Source organism: Coturnix japonica, chromosome 11, assembly GCF_054131305.1.
Source record: "Coturnix japonica strain WE chromosome 11, WE-NBRP24, whole genome shotgun sequence".
Classification (NCBI taxonomy): domain Eukaryota; kingdom Metazoa; phylum Chordata; class Aves; order Galliformes; family Phasianidae; genus Coturnix; species Coturnix japonica.
Genome location: NC_140673.1, coordinates 14,223,255 through 14,239,606, shown reverse-complemented (window position 1 = coordinate 14,239,606; position 16,352 = coordinate 14,223,255). Strand labels below are relative to the sequence as shown.

Genomic DNA, 16,352 nt, shown 5'->3' with positions numbered 1-16,352 from the left:
AGGAAATGATCATTTCGCACTTTTACTCTATTCTTTTAAAACAGGGAGTTAACCTCAGCGCTTTTAAACAGATAAAGTAACATTTATTTTTGCCTGATACCTGAAATTACTTCTGTCTGTGCAGCCTGCCTTCCCGAGAACAGTAACAGTTTCAGAATGGGTAGAAACATGCTAACACACAGCACTCTTCTCCTGAGCTATTTCTCAAATAGGAAATAGATGGCACCTGTGTATGGTGCCTAACACCAAATAGGGACTCTGGAAAGTTCAGTATTGGTAGCTGCATTCACTTCTATTATTGCAATCAATAAATAACTAGTATGTTTCTCCACAAGACAGATCTGGGGCTTAGATGCAGTAGGATACAATCAAGAAATAAAGAGCACATAAAAGGGAAATGTTTCTACAATCACCAAACTTCAATTATTTTATCATCTCATCTAATCTGCCAGTAGTGGAAGGCAAAGCTAAGATTTGTATCTAAAACCCTCATCTCTCCTAGTCCCACCACAGTGAACAAAGTCATACCTGCTCTGAGACAAGACTGCATCACTGTTCCTGGTTACACTGTTCATCCATCATTTTGTTGAAGGTGTTACTGAGGAGCGAGTAGTTTGGAATCATCATGGAATCAATCCTGCCTTTTTGGGCAAGTGTACGACATCTGGCCTAGTCTACAAACACCTATTCAGAACTAATATAAATAATCCACCAATTTTCACAAAATACACACAGCAACAGTGCTTGTCCACTGCTTTGTTTAAGCCAGACAGTTTTTAAAGCCAAAGAACAATTTAACTGAACTGAATAAAGTAATGGGAAAGCACTAGGACTCCTTATCTGTTCAGCATCACACTTGTGTAACAATATTGGTATTATCTAGCCATTGTAACATCTTTTGATTCTCAAGGAGAGGCTGAATTAAAGGAATAAAGCAATTCACTTTTCTAAAGCTCACAGTATATATTTAACTTCTCTGTGCAGACACAGCCGCTACATTAGACTTGGTGTTCACAAACCACATGACCTCACAAACGCTATCTTATCACATCACAGGTTCCTCAGACTGACCACAACCACTTAAATCAGACTCCACCAGCACGGAGGCTCTGTATCTTTGACACGTACCAGTAGACCAACTACATTTTTAGCTGTCCAGCAGCTTTGCAAGAACCTCACTTGTGGGGAGGGAAAATCTGATGTTCTCTTGTCCAACTGTGCTTGCAAGATATGGAGGAAGAAAAGCTCTTGATTTATTGTGCTATAGACTTCTACCACAAGTTGAAATGCTTTGTAAATCTGAGGGCTAACATATTTCCTTTCAAAGACAGCATTTCTTATCATGTAAGAAAACATTTACAGAACCACATATTTTGAAAACATTCACCCAGTAAAGCAAACTACTACAAGGTGATAAATGTGGTTCTAAGCAGCATTGAGAACTACTCTGCATAATTTAACATAGTATTTCTAGCAACATTAGAAATTAGTATTTCTACTTTAGCATTAGAAAGCATTTTAGCACGCAAAGTGAAAACTATGAATTAAGAACAGTAAAAATTGACAGAGATTATAGAAATCAGATGCTTTTACAAAAGCAAGAACAACAACAAAAAAAAAAGACAGTACATATCTGGTACTACATGGAAAGTAAATAGTATACACCTCTTCCAGCCTTTCCTGGACCTCATTATCTCCAATAAAAAGAGGAGAAGTAAGCTGACAAGAGACTCAGTAAAAAAGCATTATATTCAATGTAAATATTACATGCAAAGTACTAAGCCTTTTGGGGCTTCACTATCTCTAGTTCTGGTGAAATCAGTTATGTTTATTTCCAAGATCCACATGCTGATCCATCTGATCTCCACTTATTAACCCATATGATTTGTCACACTACAAGTCATCACCCTATAAATATGTCTTCAGTAAAGAACTTTGTTTTAGTAGCTTGAACTAGAATTTACATCTTCCAGTTGATCCTTTTGTGTTCACTACCTAAAGCTTCACACTACCCATTCACAGCTACAAATGACATTTGAAGATGTGCCCACATTGCAGTCATTTGTCACAAACACAGCACAGGCACATCCAAACAGAGCAGCTGAACAACAGTTTGAGTACATCAGAATGAAGCTCAGAGTTGCTTTCCCTGCTTCTATTCTAGAGGCATTTCAGATTACAGAGCATTTGATTTGCTAAGCACTGAATCTGACTCAAAGGAGAGCTAGTAAGAAAACAAAGAGGAATGACAGAAAGCTCTTTGGTAGTATGCCAGAAATACAGAGGAAATAATTTGGCAGTTTTTAAACACTGCTTACTTACCATAGAACTTCATGGTATTTTAAGACCAAAAGGAATTGTTCACATGGTTTCAACTTTCCTCCTGCATATTATAACACATCCAATTTTATTTGGTTGTTGTATATGGGGCCTGTATGAGATTCTTCATCCTTCAAGCTGATGGCTAGTGCTTGCTTTCCCTTCTCCAATCTAGTTTTGGCAGTGAAAGCCTGGAAAGCTACACTAAGTTGCAAAATGTAGCCTTAATTCTTAGCTTTAGCCATATTACCAATTACTCCTTAGGTCATATCTTATGCGTTATCTTCAAAGTAATTACCTAAAGTGTCTTGAATTTTATTACACAAGCAAAATCTTTTAAAAGCATTGTATGTAATCTCCAACTTTTATATCTCTTTTCATTAAGACAATCTTAAAACGTAAGCTCACCAGAAAGAAGATCAGAGCATGAGATAACACCTATATCAGAATCTTACTGACTGCATTAGTTTCTTACAATGTAATATCAGATCCATCCCTAGATAAAACTACAGAAGTGGGAAAAGAAAATCAGTAAACTACCAGTCTCTACTTTGAGAACTCACCAAGTTTTCAAATACTATAAAAAATAAAAATAAATAGGAAAAATACTTCCAAAGAAGTCCCCCTTTCTTCACAGTCAAGATGCCAGAACTTAGATCACCATAATTTGAAATTATTATAGTCTTCTAAAAAACCTCAACATTATGTTTTGGAAAATAATGCTTCAGTCACCTGTCATCTTTTCCACCAGCCATACTGAAATGTTGCTAATGAGGGCAGTTGGCAGAGGGTTTTCTAATCTTTTGAACACCAACCTTTGCAGCACACTAACATCAGGATTTTGGTTTTCATTCAAATACAGAAAACACACACGAGATTTCTATATTGGAAAGCTGTATCATCATTCTTCTCAAAGTATGTTATGCAATTGTCTATTAAAAGCATCTAAGAACAGCTAGGGCAGAATTAACTCCACACACTGACTCTGGCATTGGTCAATAGCAGGCAACTGGTAAAGAGTAAAGCAAAAGGGAAACATTTCAGTAATTCTTCCTGGCTTTCACCTTTTCACTCTTTTATCAATAATAAAAATGGCATTTCAGAGAATGACCAAGGTTAGAAAAGACCTCAAGACCATCCAGTCCAACCGTCCACCAGCCACCAATATCTCCTCATTTAGTACAACATCTAAACACTTCTTGAACACCACAAGAGATAGTGACTCCACAACCTCTCTGGGCAGCCCTCTTCTGTTATGAGGAAACAGTGTGGCCCCTCACCTCCCATTGAGGGACTGATTTCATAGGGAAAGAAATTTATATATGCACACACACACTTATAAAATGGTACATGCAATTAAGGAGTAGCTACTAGACTGCATTTCTTACACCTGCATGAATTTACTTCTCCCCCTTCCTCCCATTTCACTTGAGAACCTTAGTTTGTGCCTTGGAAGAGAAGTGAATAAATGCACAGCAAAGGCAGGTTAAGTAGCAACTAGCTGGTCTTCTTCCTGATATGCACACATTATGCTGGCTGCTGAAGCTGACTAGACCACAGCGTAAGAAGCAAAGTGAATTTAGTCTTTCAGAGGGGGTATGTGTTCCTTGGGAATAGGAAGTGATGACAGGCAAAGACCATAGTATCTTCTGAAAGCTACTGTCCAAAATCACAGATAAATTCACAAGTTTCACTGATCCCACAGATGTCTAAGACTTATATTTTTTAAATCTGGAACTAATGTTTTTCTTTCATCCTAAGAACACAGATAAAGAGTAGAAACTGTGGAAATCATATAGAATATTTTATAGGCCAAAAGTGCCAACCACTTGTCTTACATAAGAACAAAAAAAAAAAAAAGCATCATTCTGTTCTGAGTGTTCTTTGACCACATCTGAGCCAAAAACAACTACCAGATCCCTCAAGTGTAAGAAAACGCTGTCAAAAATGGAGCTTAAAACAAACAAAACCCTTCCACAACTTAGTCTGTAACGTATCATCTAAAATGAGTTGAAACTGCATTAAAATGATAGGAAGTGAGCAAAATCAGTACCTTAAGAGTGAAATTTTAGATACATCACAGTATCTCAAACTGAATGCCAGTTCTTTGGAAATGAATTTGATCCCTTCTGGATGATGTAATTTCCACTTGCACCTAAAAAAATGTTATGGCTGCTCTTCAGTTAGACAAAGAATGCTGTTCTCTTGTATATTTTTAATTTTATACTCCTGTCAGTGATTATCAAACAAAGTGTACACATTCAGGGAAGGAAGCACCAAGTTCCTGCATGTTGCCACTCCTGCTTTATGAAGCTGTTTCCTAATGCAGCATACAAGCATCATTCTGCTGCATGTTGTACATGAGTTGTGACTGTAGGGACTGCTTGCTTTGGGGTACTTCAACGCACACTTGGCATTTAGCTTATTATGAAAATTGTCCTCAGTTTAAAACTGAAAGCTAATTTCAAATAAATCAGTAATAAACAACAATCTATTAGCAAAACAAACCCTTCAGAACAATTCAGGAGACAAAGACAATCCAGCACTACGACAGGGACTAATTTTAAAAAGATATGCTTCAAATACAAACTTAATTTTTAAGCATTTCAGTCCCAAATCACAAAGCCTTACAGACAGGAAACCACTTGCTTCTGTCTTCTAAGGTGTCTTGTGGTCTGCCAGTGTAGTTTGTGGGTACACAAGTTAATTCTAATCTTTTGTACCACTCCTGTAATCTAGGTAATACATATGAGCCTTGCAACATCCAACAGGAAGTAGAGACAGCTGCTGTGTAATATATATACAGAGACTGTATACACAAAGGGATATTATATGAAATGAAGAACTTAAGCAGTTTGTAAATCATATAATTTCATTCCGTTTGAAGTAAAAAGAAAAAAGTGGCAAACTATGAAGTACCTCCTCCTCTTTCCTCCCTTCAGTGGTTCAATTCAGCATGACAAACTAGTTTATAACCTCTGCTTTCCTTAAGCCCTCAACTTTACTTAGTGGAAATTGAGAGCAGCCCAAACTTTCCATGCATTTTACCCCTCCCCCCAGGTTAGCTGCTTACTTCAGTGCTACCTACTGAAATAAGATGTTTTTTTTTCCATAAAAATTGCTCCCACATAACATTTTAGCATCTAATCAATGGGAGCTTCTCTGAAGTTTGAGCACCCAGCATACAATCAGTATGCAAATCGAGCTAGTAAGCCTGCAATGCCTGCATACTCATGCCATTTACACTGAATCAGTCAGAGCAGGTTAAATTGTAAGGTCAAGGGGCAGTAGAGATAGTATCATCTGATCTTACTTCTGTACCAAAAGAAAGTGAGACAAGCTTATAGAATTCACCGACAAGCAACAAAACTGCTTGGCAGCAAACGCAGCTTGTAAGAGATGTGCACTATGCAACAGCACTTAAAAACCCTGGTAAACTGCAAGAGGTCAGGAACATTTAGATAGATGTAAGAAAGGAAGTAAAGTAGAACAACAAAAATATTAGCTGTGAAGATTAATAAACATTGCAATAGAACACAAGAATATGCAAAGAGTCCAGTGGATTTTACCAGCTCTGAAAAGTTAAGGTCATGACTTCCTATTTGCATCTGTGGCAATCCCAAAGTTTTCATGCTTGAGTTTCAGCCTTCAAGGCAGGAGCTGAGTGGCTTTAAGCCCAATAAACCAAAACTATCAGGAAGGAAGAAGGGAAACGTAACTCTAATGTGACACTAAATACACATGACTCCTCAGATGATTCACTATTGCTAACCAGAAGTACTGCAGTCTGACTGTCCTTTCATTATGCACCAGTTCTCTGAATTTTGATAGGTTGTGTAAAACAACTTTCTCAGGAATCAACAAAGATGAGACTGACATTTACTAACATTAAAACTGCAAGTTAATAATTGATTTGTAGGCACATGAGCTCAGTTTGAGAACGGCCTTGAGGAAATTAAAGATGAATTCTGCATTTCACTAAAGACAAAATAAAGCATTAAACTTGCACAGAGAAAAGAAGTCATTTACAGTTCCCTCAGTATGATTTCTTTTCCTTAAAGCAAAATATGCAAAGTATCTGGCTTTTGGGGAATTCTACAGGTAACTTACTTTCTCATAAGAAACAAAGCAACCTGCTTATTGTCCTCCAATAGAAAATATCAGGCTATTGATTTTTAAACTTGTTTTTAGTGAGCTTACTGATTGGTAAAGGTGCTGGACTGATGGCCCTAGAGACCATCCTCTATCTATAGAAGTGAGAGCATTCTGAGATCCTCCGTTATACTGCAGCTTAGATCCTAAGAGCCCGATGCTACTGGGATTGTTACAACACCAAGTATACAAAGAATGAATGTGCTCTTAAAAAACAAAGCCAACAAAATTAATAATTTGTATTTATCTATAATACACTGTCTGCTCCAAAAGTAATGGCTCCCATTTTATTATGTTGGTCCACAACATCACAGGAACATGTTGGAGATAGAGCAGTAGAGGTTGAACCTACCCTCCCATACTCCACTACATTTTCTTGCTGCGCAACAGATGGCAGCAGGGGGGCACTGTGACAGAACAATGTCTGCAGATGAAAAAAGGTGACTCACTCAAATTCCTCCACGTGGAAATAAATGGCAGCCAATGAATTTCATCAATGCCTGCTGAACATTTACAGTGACTAAACAGTGGATGTGAGAACAGTGAGAAAGTGAGGTGGTGTTTCAGCAGAGGTGACATGACATGGAAGACAAGCCACATTCTGGATGGTCATACACAATTTGTAGAAGCATGCATGTAAGCTCTTGTTCATCACTAGTGAAAATGCATGGCTATCAGTAGTGAGTATGGCAAAAAGTAGAGTGAATTCTCAGCTGCAAAACAGTATCAAATAGCATTATGCATATTTCCATGGAAATAAACAAGAGGCATTACTTTCAGAGTGGCCTACGTACTACAACTCTTAACTACTACCAGAGCTGAGTATTGCAAGACACACGGAAGCAGAGTATAACGCAAAGGTGACCAGGCATTTTGCACACAGTGCAGTGATAAGACGTTTCTTCATAACACAGAATGAACTGAAATAAGCCAGTGAGCACAGGAGTTACATAAGCCATCTCGGTTTCGGGACCCTCTGATGTTTTGAACTAACAGTTACAACTATTAAAGCAAGGAAGTTTGAAGATTGAAATTTCACAGGTCAAAGGCTTTGGCAGTTAAAAACTGTATCTGTTAACCAGTATTAAGCAAGCATCCTTTTTCTTTTTAAGCAATCTCAGTGCACTACCACAAAATTAGTCCTCATAAAAGCTAACGTTAAAAGAGATCTCTACAGACTCTTCTGCATATGCAAACAGTTTGTTTTCTAATTGAATTAGCCTTAAGTCCTGTACCAAGTGAAAGCAAAGGAGTTTGTTTTCATGTTTGCATCTCTGAACACAGCGGATACAACGCAGCAATGTATGACCAACTCATGAAATTAACAAGATGGAAGAAATGCCATCCTCAGTAATATCAAGGCATATGATTAAGCAAATTTTAGTTTTCTTACATATGAAAATGTGAGGACAATATGCATATACATATATACAAATATTTGTTTTATTGCATTTATTTAAAATAAATTGGCAGAAACAGGTAATGAAGCTCTAGCAGCTACAAGAAAAGAAAAGCCTGGTACATTTCAAAGATACGACAGAAGGTACGACATATCAGGCAGTGTTTTACCACTTACCTCATGATGTAGCTCAGCTATCTGATCTTTCAGTTCTCTGATATACTGGTTAGAATCAGATTTATTAAGCTGCCCTTGAATCTTTCCTTCTTCTTTCTGTTTTGGTTAAAAAAAAGAAAATGTTACTCAAATTGTTCACAAATATATAGTCTTAAAATGATGTTTTAGTTGTCTGCATATTTTTATCAAGACAGATATTCATACACTTTTCTCAGCAATTTTTACTTGAAGTTTTCTGCAGGTATCCAGGGGCATCAGCAGCTCAGAACAAGTTGATCCACTAGGGAACACCACATATGACAAGTTTAGTTTTCTCCTAAGGAGTTTTGAAACATAGTGATATTTATTGTGTAGGAATAGCGACAAACAGAAGGGAAGAGAGGAATGTCCCCTAATGCCACTGCTATAAGAGGTACAATGATAAAGAGATGAAGAGGACATTTGATTTGCCAAGTAAATACAGTTAACTGCAGATGACTTCATCTTGAAACATTAAAGCCTCCAAAACTAACTTTCAGCTTGTCTCAAACAAAACCAAACCAAATCCTTGGTAGATCTCCAAAAATATATATACAATAATCTGTTTTTTGCTGTTTTTTCCCCCAGATAAGTCATTTCTGAAGCAGACACCAACTTCGGCAGAAATCTTTTAAGTCTTCATACCAATTACAAATCACATACAACCAAAACATTACAGAAACCCAACTGTACATGGGACACGTGGCTTTCTAACAGTAGCTCATCTTGCTGAGTTCCTACTTGCACTTAAAGAAAGTAAGCAATGAATTTCAACAGGCAAGCTCCAACTAACTTACAAACAGAAATTCAGTAGAATGAGAGGTGTCAACCACTCTTCAAAATATAAAGCAAAAAACTTTAACAGAGCATTCCCTGAAACACCACCAGGACACAACATGTGCCAGGAAGTTAATAGCAGCGCTCAGCCTTCCAAACCATTTTATTACATAAAGAGAAGAACCCTGAGTAGTGTCAGTGTTTGCTATTTCAAAGATATTTCTCTTTTAAAGCTGTTTTTTCATTGCATAAGAGTGCACATTACAAAGTTACTCTGCAATATTTACTATCAACTGACACATAAACCACATTTGAATAGCAGTGCGTAGTACCACACTGAATTCAGTTCCAAGCCAATCTATGGCTCATATTCACAAAGTGAGAAGTATCATTATTTTTTCTTCTGATAGAGGTTAAAAGAATGATTTATATAAAACAAACTCATCTACTTTTACAGGGATAACTCTTACCATTCAGAATTACAAACAAGAGGAATATAACTTACAGACCGAAAATACTAGTCTATATTCATCTACAGAGAAAGCTTCACCGATGCTAAGAATTTAGACAAAAATGATTTCACCTCTTGTGACAGCACAAGTACATGGAAGAAATGCTCATCTAAGTCCTTCACTTGAAACAGACTTTTCCATTTTAGCGTGTTGTTCCTCAGACTCCACATTACTACATAACCACAAAGCATGGTGTCAGAACGCAAATGTAAACCCAGCTTCTTGCACCTGTCTTATATTTGGTGTCACAGCTTTTTTAGAGTAAACATCTGAGTTCATATTAGAATTGAGTGCACAAGAGGACTACAACTATATACCACAGAGTATGCGTTCTTGGGAATTATATATCATTGCCTTAAATGATTTTTATTCTAAATAACACCGTAAAGTTAGCATGTATCACAGAACAATTTAACATTAAGTTCACTCATGGAAAAGTCTACCACCAGCCAGCTTAATCTGAATGTCAATGTAAGCCTGGCTTGCAAGGTCCTCATCACCAATAAAGGTCAAAGAAAGTTTCAGTTTTCCTTTCAGAATGTACAGATTTTGTAGAGGTGATGGTTCATCAAAATGTGTTTAGCACAGGAACCCTGTAATGCGATTCTCAACAAACACATTTCTCAAAGAAAACTTCTGCTGCAACTTCCTCTTGCAACACTGGAAACACTAGAGGTCAGAAGATGATCCTTTTATCTGGCTGCAAAAAAATTAGAAAACCACAAGTATTTCTAACAAACTGTTTAAGACCATGTCCTATAAGCAACAAAGCCTATTTTCAGTGGGTAAACTACAAAGGTGCCACACAAACATTGGGTTGCATCAGCATCTTCTTCATAGCTGCTGTTCATCTCTCTGAGCAGCAAAGATTTTTTTTAACCTACTTTATTTTTCCTTCCAAATTGTTTATGCCATTACTTCTTTAAAAGGCGCTCATGCAGGTGCACAAGCAAACCACTGGAAAACATGCAGTTATCATACATTCTAGAATTAAAATATTTTTCAGTTTTTACATAAATATTTGTTGTATAAATCAGATAAGCAGACAGCTGAAATTGTACACCTGTCAGATAAAAGCAATTAAAAATATTTGTGTTCATCTGTCAGTATGTGAGCCTGGTTACCTGTCATTCTTCAGAAATCCAAGACACTGATGTTTCTCTTCAATGCAAAACTGCTTTGCTTTCCAGGCATTTTACATTTATATTAAGTTCATATTACACGCTAGCAGTTTTCAGCTTCTGATAAGTATTTGTTAATCAAAGGCAAATTTCACTTTTAGTTGTAACATTTTTTAACGCTAGTTTTTCATTGTGACAGTTGATAAGAGATCAAAACCTGATGACAGGAAGCTTTCAGTATGTGCAGCTCCTTTCAATATTACAGAACGCAATAGGAATGTCTTTCCCTACTATATTTTTCCTGGTATATCACAAACACAGTACACTTTATTGTAAATATCCTGTAGTTCTGGATCTCATTTTCAACCTACACAAGGTATTCTATACAACACTATCGTGTACTTCCTGACTACCATTAAACTAAAAGAAAAAAACACTTTTATTAATCAATGCATCTTGGTAATGACCTACAGTCCCTTTTCAGTGACCACTGTCAGTGTGCAAAAATCACCACTACACTAATATGAACCCCAAACTCTGTCCCCCAGCAGGTTAGATTCCCTCTTGTGCATTATAATTCTAGATTACATCAGATGCAATAGGGCACTAATCTTTATGCCACCATAACTAAATAGTGCATACAGTAAGCTTACTGATGCTTGACATGCTTGTGTCACATAAGTAAACTACACGTGGGATTTTAAGTTCATGCTTAACTTAGTGGCTTATTAAGAAAGCTTTAGCAACTTCAGCTTGGCTTTTTCAGCCTCAAACATGAGGCTATATTACATAGAAAAAATTGTAACTCTACAAACTGACCTAGTCATGTGGCATATGGCAATTTGATAAAGCTCCTTGTTCTCAGTTCTGAATGTAAATTAAAGTTGCCCTGAAAAGAGGGACAGGGAATTAGCTAGGCTGCAAGTGACATGGAAGTGGGAAAGTAAGAAGTGAAGATAAAACAAGCACTGAAGATAATCTGAAACAATTCAGTACTTTAGGCAGCAATACTGGTGAACTCTTGGTTACACCCTCAACATACTACTTGCTGGATCTGGCTGTTGTAATTAGTTCACTACTAAGCATCTATTTCACAAATAACTTGCATAGAGAAACAAAGGACTACCTGCCCAAAAGACAGTCCATGGTCCAAGCTTAGCAGCCTAAAAGGTCTGGGCCTACATTCAGAACAGTTTCGATGCATTTCTTCTTTGTCAATCCCATTACTATTGCTAGTTTCACGTTTCAAGTGTTGAGCCATGCAGATGTGCAGAATGTTTTTAGTATGGATTGATCAGGCAAGTCTTCCACAGAGGAAAAAATAAAAATAAAAATGAAGGAAAACCTAATCTCATCTGCCTTAGCTAGTAAGAGTGTTCAAGCACAAAGGAAACAAAACCTGTCTTTTATAAAATCTCCTAGACAAAAAAAAAAATAAGGGGGGGGGGAGTTAACTGCTCTACTCATAGTCTTTCTTTATTCTAAATCTGGCTATGACTTTTTTAGTTAAGAAAAGAAATACCAGCAGCAAAGTTATCTATTTTCATTAAATCGCACTTCCATGTGCTTTGGCTTCCTCATTTGCTAGATGGTCCCACTGACTGAAAAAAATAAGCTGCTTTTATGAGTTATTTTATTGAACACTTCCTGTTGTACCATTTAGTTCAGTAGGAACCAGGCTTTCAACTCAGCTGGTTTTATGTTGTGCTTCAGTAGTTTTGTATTTCTGAAAAAAACTATCAGATCAACTGGACTGGTTCAAAAATGAATGTTAAAATTTAAGTGGTGTCTTACTGTGTGTTTAAGGTATGGGTATCACACCTTTTAAAAGGAAATAAGCAACTAGCAATCTTCCTTCACAAAAGTTTTAAGATCTAATATTGTATGCACAGGATGTGGTTAATGTTCATTTGTTGTCTGTTTTGGTTTTTTTTTTTTAATTGAGCTAGAACACTAGTACAGAAAATCTGTGGTATTTGAAGAGGTCACAATACTAAAAATGCCTGGCCTCCTGACAACTAATAGACATGCTAAGTTCAAAATAACATACTCAAACAAACTAGATAACACCTAGGAACAAAAATGAGTAATTGGAATAGTGGAAGAATGAAAGTTAGGCAAATCTAGAAGCAAGGACTTCCTGTTTCAAAGCCCCATCACAAGTAAATCAATCTCTACATGAATTTCCACAGTATACTGCTTCTGCATGTTGGCAACACTGCAGTGCCCACCTCCCCTTTTCAGGAAGGTTTATAGAAATGTAATACCAATTGGTGCTGTGTCATTCAAAAGCCATTACTTCAACTTTGCCCACTCCTTGTCTTACTGAATCTTCAAATAGACCAGCTCCTCCAGCACTGGCACAGTTACAAACCTCTGTACCAGGGGAAAAACAAAATAGAAAAACCCAAACTACCTGGGTAGCTATCAGCTCTGCTCAAGAAAAAAGTACCTGTAACAGATGAAGCAGCCAATACACAGTCCAAACTGACTTGAGAGGCTTCATAAGGAGGGAGAAGCACAGGCAGTGGAAGGGCAGGAAATAAGCCCTGAAGACTAAAAAAAGCTACTGCTAAAACACTTAAGCCCTTTCAGCTGTGGGAGCACTCACCTCCTTCACTCTGCTCTGAAGTACTAGAATTTCGGTACTTGTCTGCACACCAAGATCTACTACAAGAACACCTGAGGATAAATCTTTTCCTCAAAGTTTTGCTTCTTAGACCAAAGAAAAATTCTGCCCACAAAAACGTATAAATTGAGATACGTGGCTGTAGTATCAGACTGAAGTTCTCCTTTGGCAGACTTTTTAAGAGAAAACCATTTCTCTATCTTCCCAAGGATCAGTAGTTAGTCTCTAGCAGCACGTTTACCTGACATATACAACAACTATTGGGTATACGGAGCATCCAACCTCTGGATCAAGATGCACAGCTGGCAACCCAACAGCATAGAGACAAACGGCTTCAGAGAATGCCAACTCTAAACACCTGAAGCTGTTACTGTATAGTAACATAAAAATCAAGTATAGTTAGTAGTTATAATAAAATGGAGTTCATATTAGAAATTCACGAAACACATCTGAAACACCCTGGAGAACTTATGCCTGCTCTTGCTCCTTGAACTAAGGAATGTTTAAGAAAAAGGTCAAAACAATAGAATTCCAGTTGCATTCCAACAGCAGCTGTTTTCTAGTATACTCTTAATGATCATAGTGTATGAAAATATCAGAAATTACACCATTTAAGTAAGAGGACGTCTAGGGATCTTTTTCACTTTAGTAACTGAAAAATACAAAACCCAAATCAGTGGTTTTACTGGTAGTCAAAATGAAGAGACACGAGACAGTTGTTCCTCAGATAATAATCTATCAGCTTTACTAAAAACATCTAAGGGGTAGGACATTTCCTCAACACCCTCAATTTTTTTTTTTTCCCCAACTTAAAATATTACCTTAGTAACAACCTGCCTCAGTCTCTTTTCAGGGCAGGCTTTTGAACTCTTACCTCTGTGGCAAGACAGAGCACTGAGATGTAAATGAAGCTTATTCAGAAGGGTAAATGTGGTAACTCGTGTCCTTTCAGTGACTTTACAGTGACTCATTCGAGACTTCCAAAAAACACATCACTAACATCATATACCACTATTGATAAGAGAAAATACGTTTCCTGTAATTTGAAAAGATGGAAACAATTTCTTTACTCAACAGTCAGTACTTGGAAAATTTATTAAACAGAGGTCATAGAAGGGCTTCATTCTAGTGAAACAGTGCTAAAAGTTTAACTGTGGAGAACTAGAGCAATCATGGACTTCCTTTACAGTTGTTCTCAAAGCAGCTTTGACATGGTTAAATATGAGTAAATGTGACAATTCTCCGAATCTGCCAGGAAACACACCAAGAAGGAAGTGATGTTACCCTCCCTGACCAGATCAACCTAACCAACAGAAGAGTTTTCCTATTGAGATTACTCACATGTAAAACTAGTTTTCTATAACAGAAATGTGCTTTGCATCTCCACATCCAAACCAATCACGGACTATTTTACGGGGATGGCAACAAGTCAGCAATATAAATGGAAAGGGAGAGACACAAATTAAAATGCAGACGAGGTCCACAGCTTCCCCAGCTCTGCTTTACTGTGTCCATGCTTCACTGGCATCATGCTTCTTATCTTGGCCAGCTGACTGACATTAACTGATAACTGCAACTTATTTAACCTGGCCTGAATTTCTTTTTTTTTTTTTTCCCCTCCTCCTCTCATTTTTTAGCTTGTTAGAAGGAAAGCTTAAAAAAACAGCAACCCCACCAGTGTTGAATGACCAACAGGACCAACTATACATGACCAGAAGGAACACCTCCTCTTACAGACCAGAAGATTAGTGAAGCTTGGTAGAGGTTTTCTTGAGAGCTATAAGGAAGTATAGAGGTAAAACATTATTAATAGTACTTTAAAGGCTGGTATTAAGGAGTTAAAACATTTGCTTGTTGCAGCTTGTTGCTATTACACCAGATCAAGTGATAACAATTAAGATTTATTCCCTGAGGAAGCAAACCCACAGATTTACTGATGGACTACAGGCATAAAGAGAAAATACACGTTCCTTGGTCTTTGCCTATATCTTAGAAAAGGATGAGACAGAAGAGGTTTGTACCTCCATACTGGGGATAAGATGTTCTCTTCACACAATGTTTCACTTTCTCATAGAAGTGAGAGACTTGCATTCTATAGTTTGGCCAAAACTAGTCTGCTATCAGCCTAGACATCTAAAAACACATTATTTAGTTATTAATGATAGGGTAAAGCATTTTATTCAGAACTGAGGAGCCTGCTAAGTACTTGATATAATGTTTGCTTCCTAAGGGTTTTATGACTTGAACTAGTAAGGGAAAATAAAAGAACAGAGGGAAAAACCACTTACAAATAGACATCTTTGCTTATGCACAGCTTCAAGGTTTTTCTCCATCACTTCTGTGAGTTAGGCATTCCAATTATGTTATTACCATTAAGGAATTTCTCAGGCTTTTGATCAAGACTGTCCATGGATAATTTTTGCATTTCAACGCATGAACACAGAAGTCTAACAGGTCAGCATCAAGAACTTAATGCCTAACATAAAATCACATTCAGAATACATAAAAATAACTACTAAACATCACAGCAGAATGAGATCTTACAACAAAGTTACATCTACTATTAAATGATAAAACTACCTCCTCATCATCAATATTATTAACCAAAACTAAGAGTGACCTCAAACTATGGTTTAAGTCTAGCATTTGTGAATGTCAGGACAGTTCATACGTGGGAGTAGTGATACTCTGCAGAAGTTAATGCCAGTGTCTCACACCTACACCTACACAAACATTTAAAAAGAAAAATGTGATTTAAGTTAAGCACTGCTGTGTACCATGTGGACCTTGCACCAAATCCCTAGGTTTTCCCCTGCTTCCTACAAAAATCACCATTTCCCACACACACAGAACAAATGAAGCTTACATGGTAACCTCCATCAGCTTAGAAATAATCACAAGCAGACTCATTTATGATGCTTCCTATTCAGCATAATCACTTTGAGACACCTATGCTCCAAGTTTAGTTATGTGCACTTTATATTAAATATTGCATTTCAAGTCATTAAGGCAAGCCTCCACTGCTGACATCATGTCACAGCATTCCAAGTGAGGAAGGAGCTATCTAGTACCTCATCCCCACACTGAGACTTGCTGGTTCCTCCAAAAAAACAACAGGTTATGTTGAAGCAGTAGGATCAATAGTGTGTTTTAGCTTGCTAGCTTTGAAAGTAAAGACTTCACAACTCCCTTAGTACTTTTACTGTTGCTGCAGATGTTTCAGGCACCTTTGAGCCTGAGCTCTTAAA

The 16,352-nt window shown here is 37.2% G+C and overlaps 1 protein-coding gene across 14 annotated transcripts in view; it reads right to left on the bottom strand.

The window, feature by feature from the left end:
• EVI5 (ecotropic viral integration site 5) overlaps positions 1 to 16,352 on the bottom strand; it is an 84,198-nt gene that overhangs the window by 9,853 nt on the left and 57,993 nt on the right. For all 14 annotated transcript variants that reach the window (XM_085511318.1, XM_032446122.2, XM_085511307.1 and 11 more), the window contains one exon: positions 8,048 to 8,143. In XM_085511318.1, coding sequence (XP_085367444.1) covers positions 8,048 to 8,143 — 96 coding nt within the window. The remainder of the gene's footprint in view (positions 1 to 8,047; positions 8,144 to 16,352) is intronic.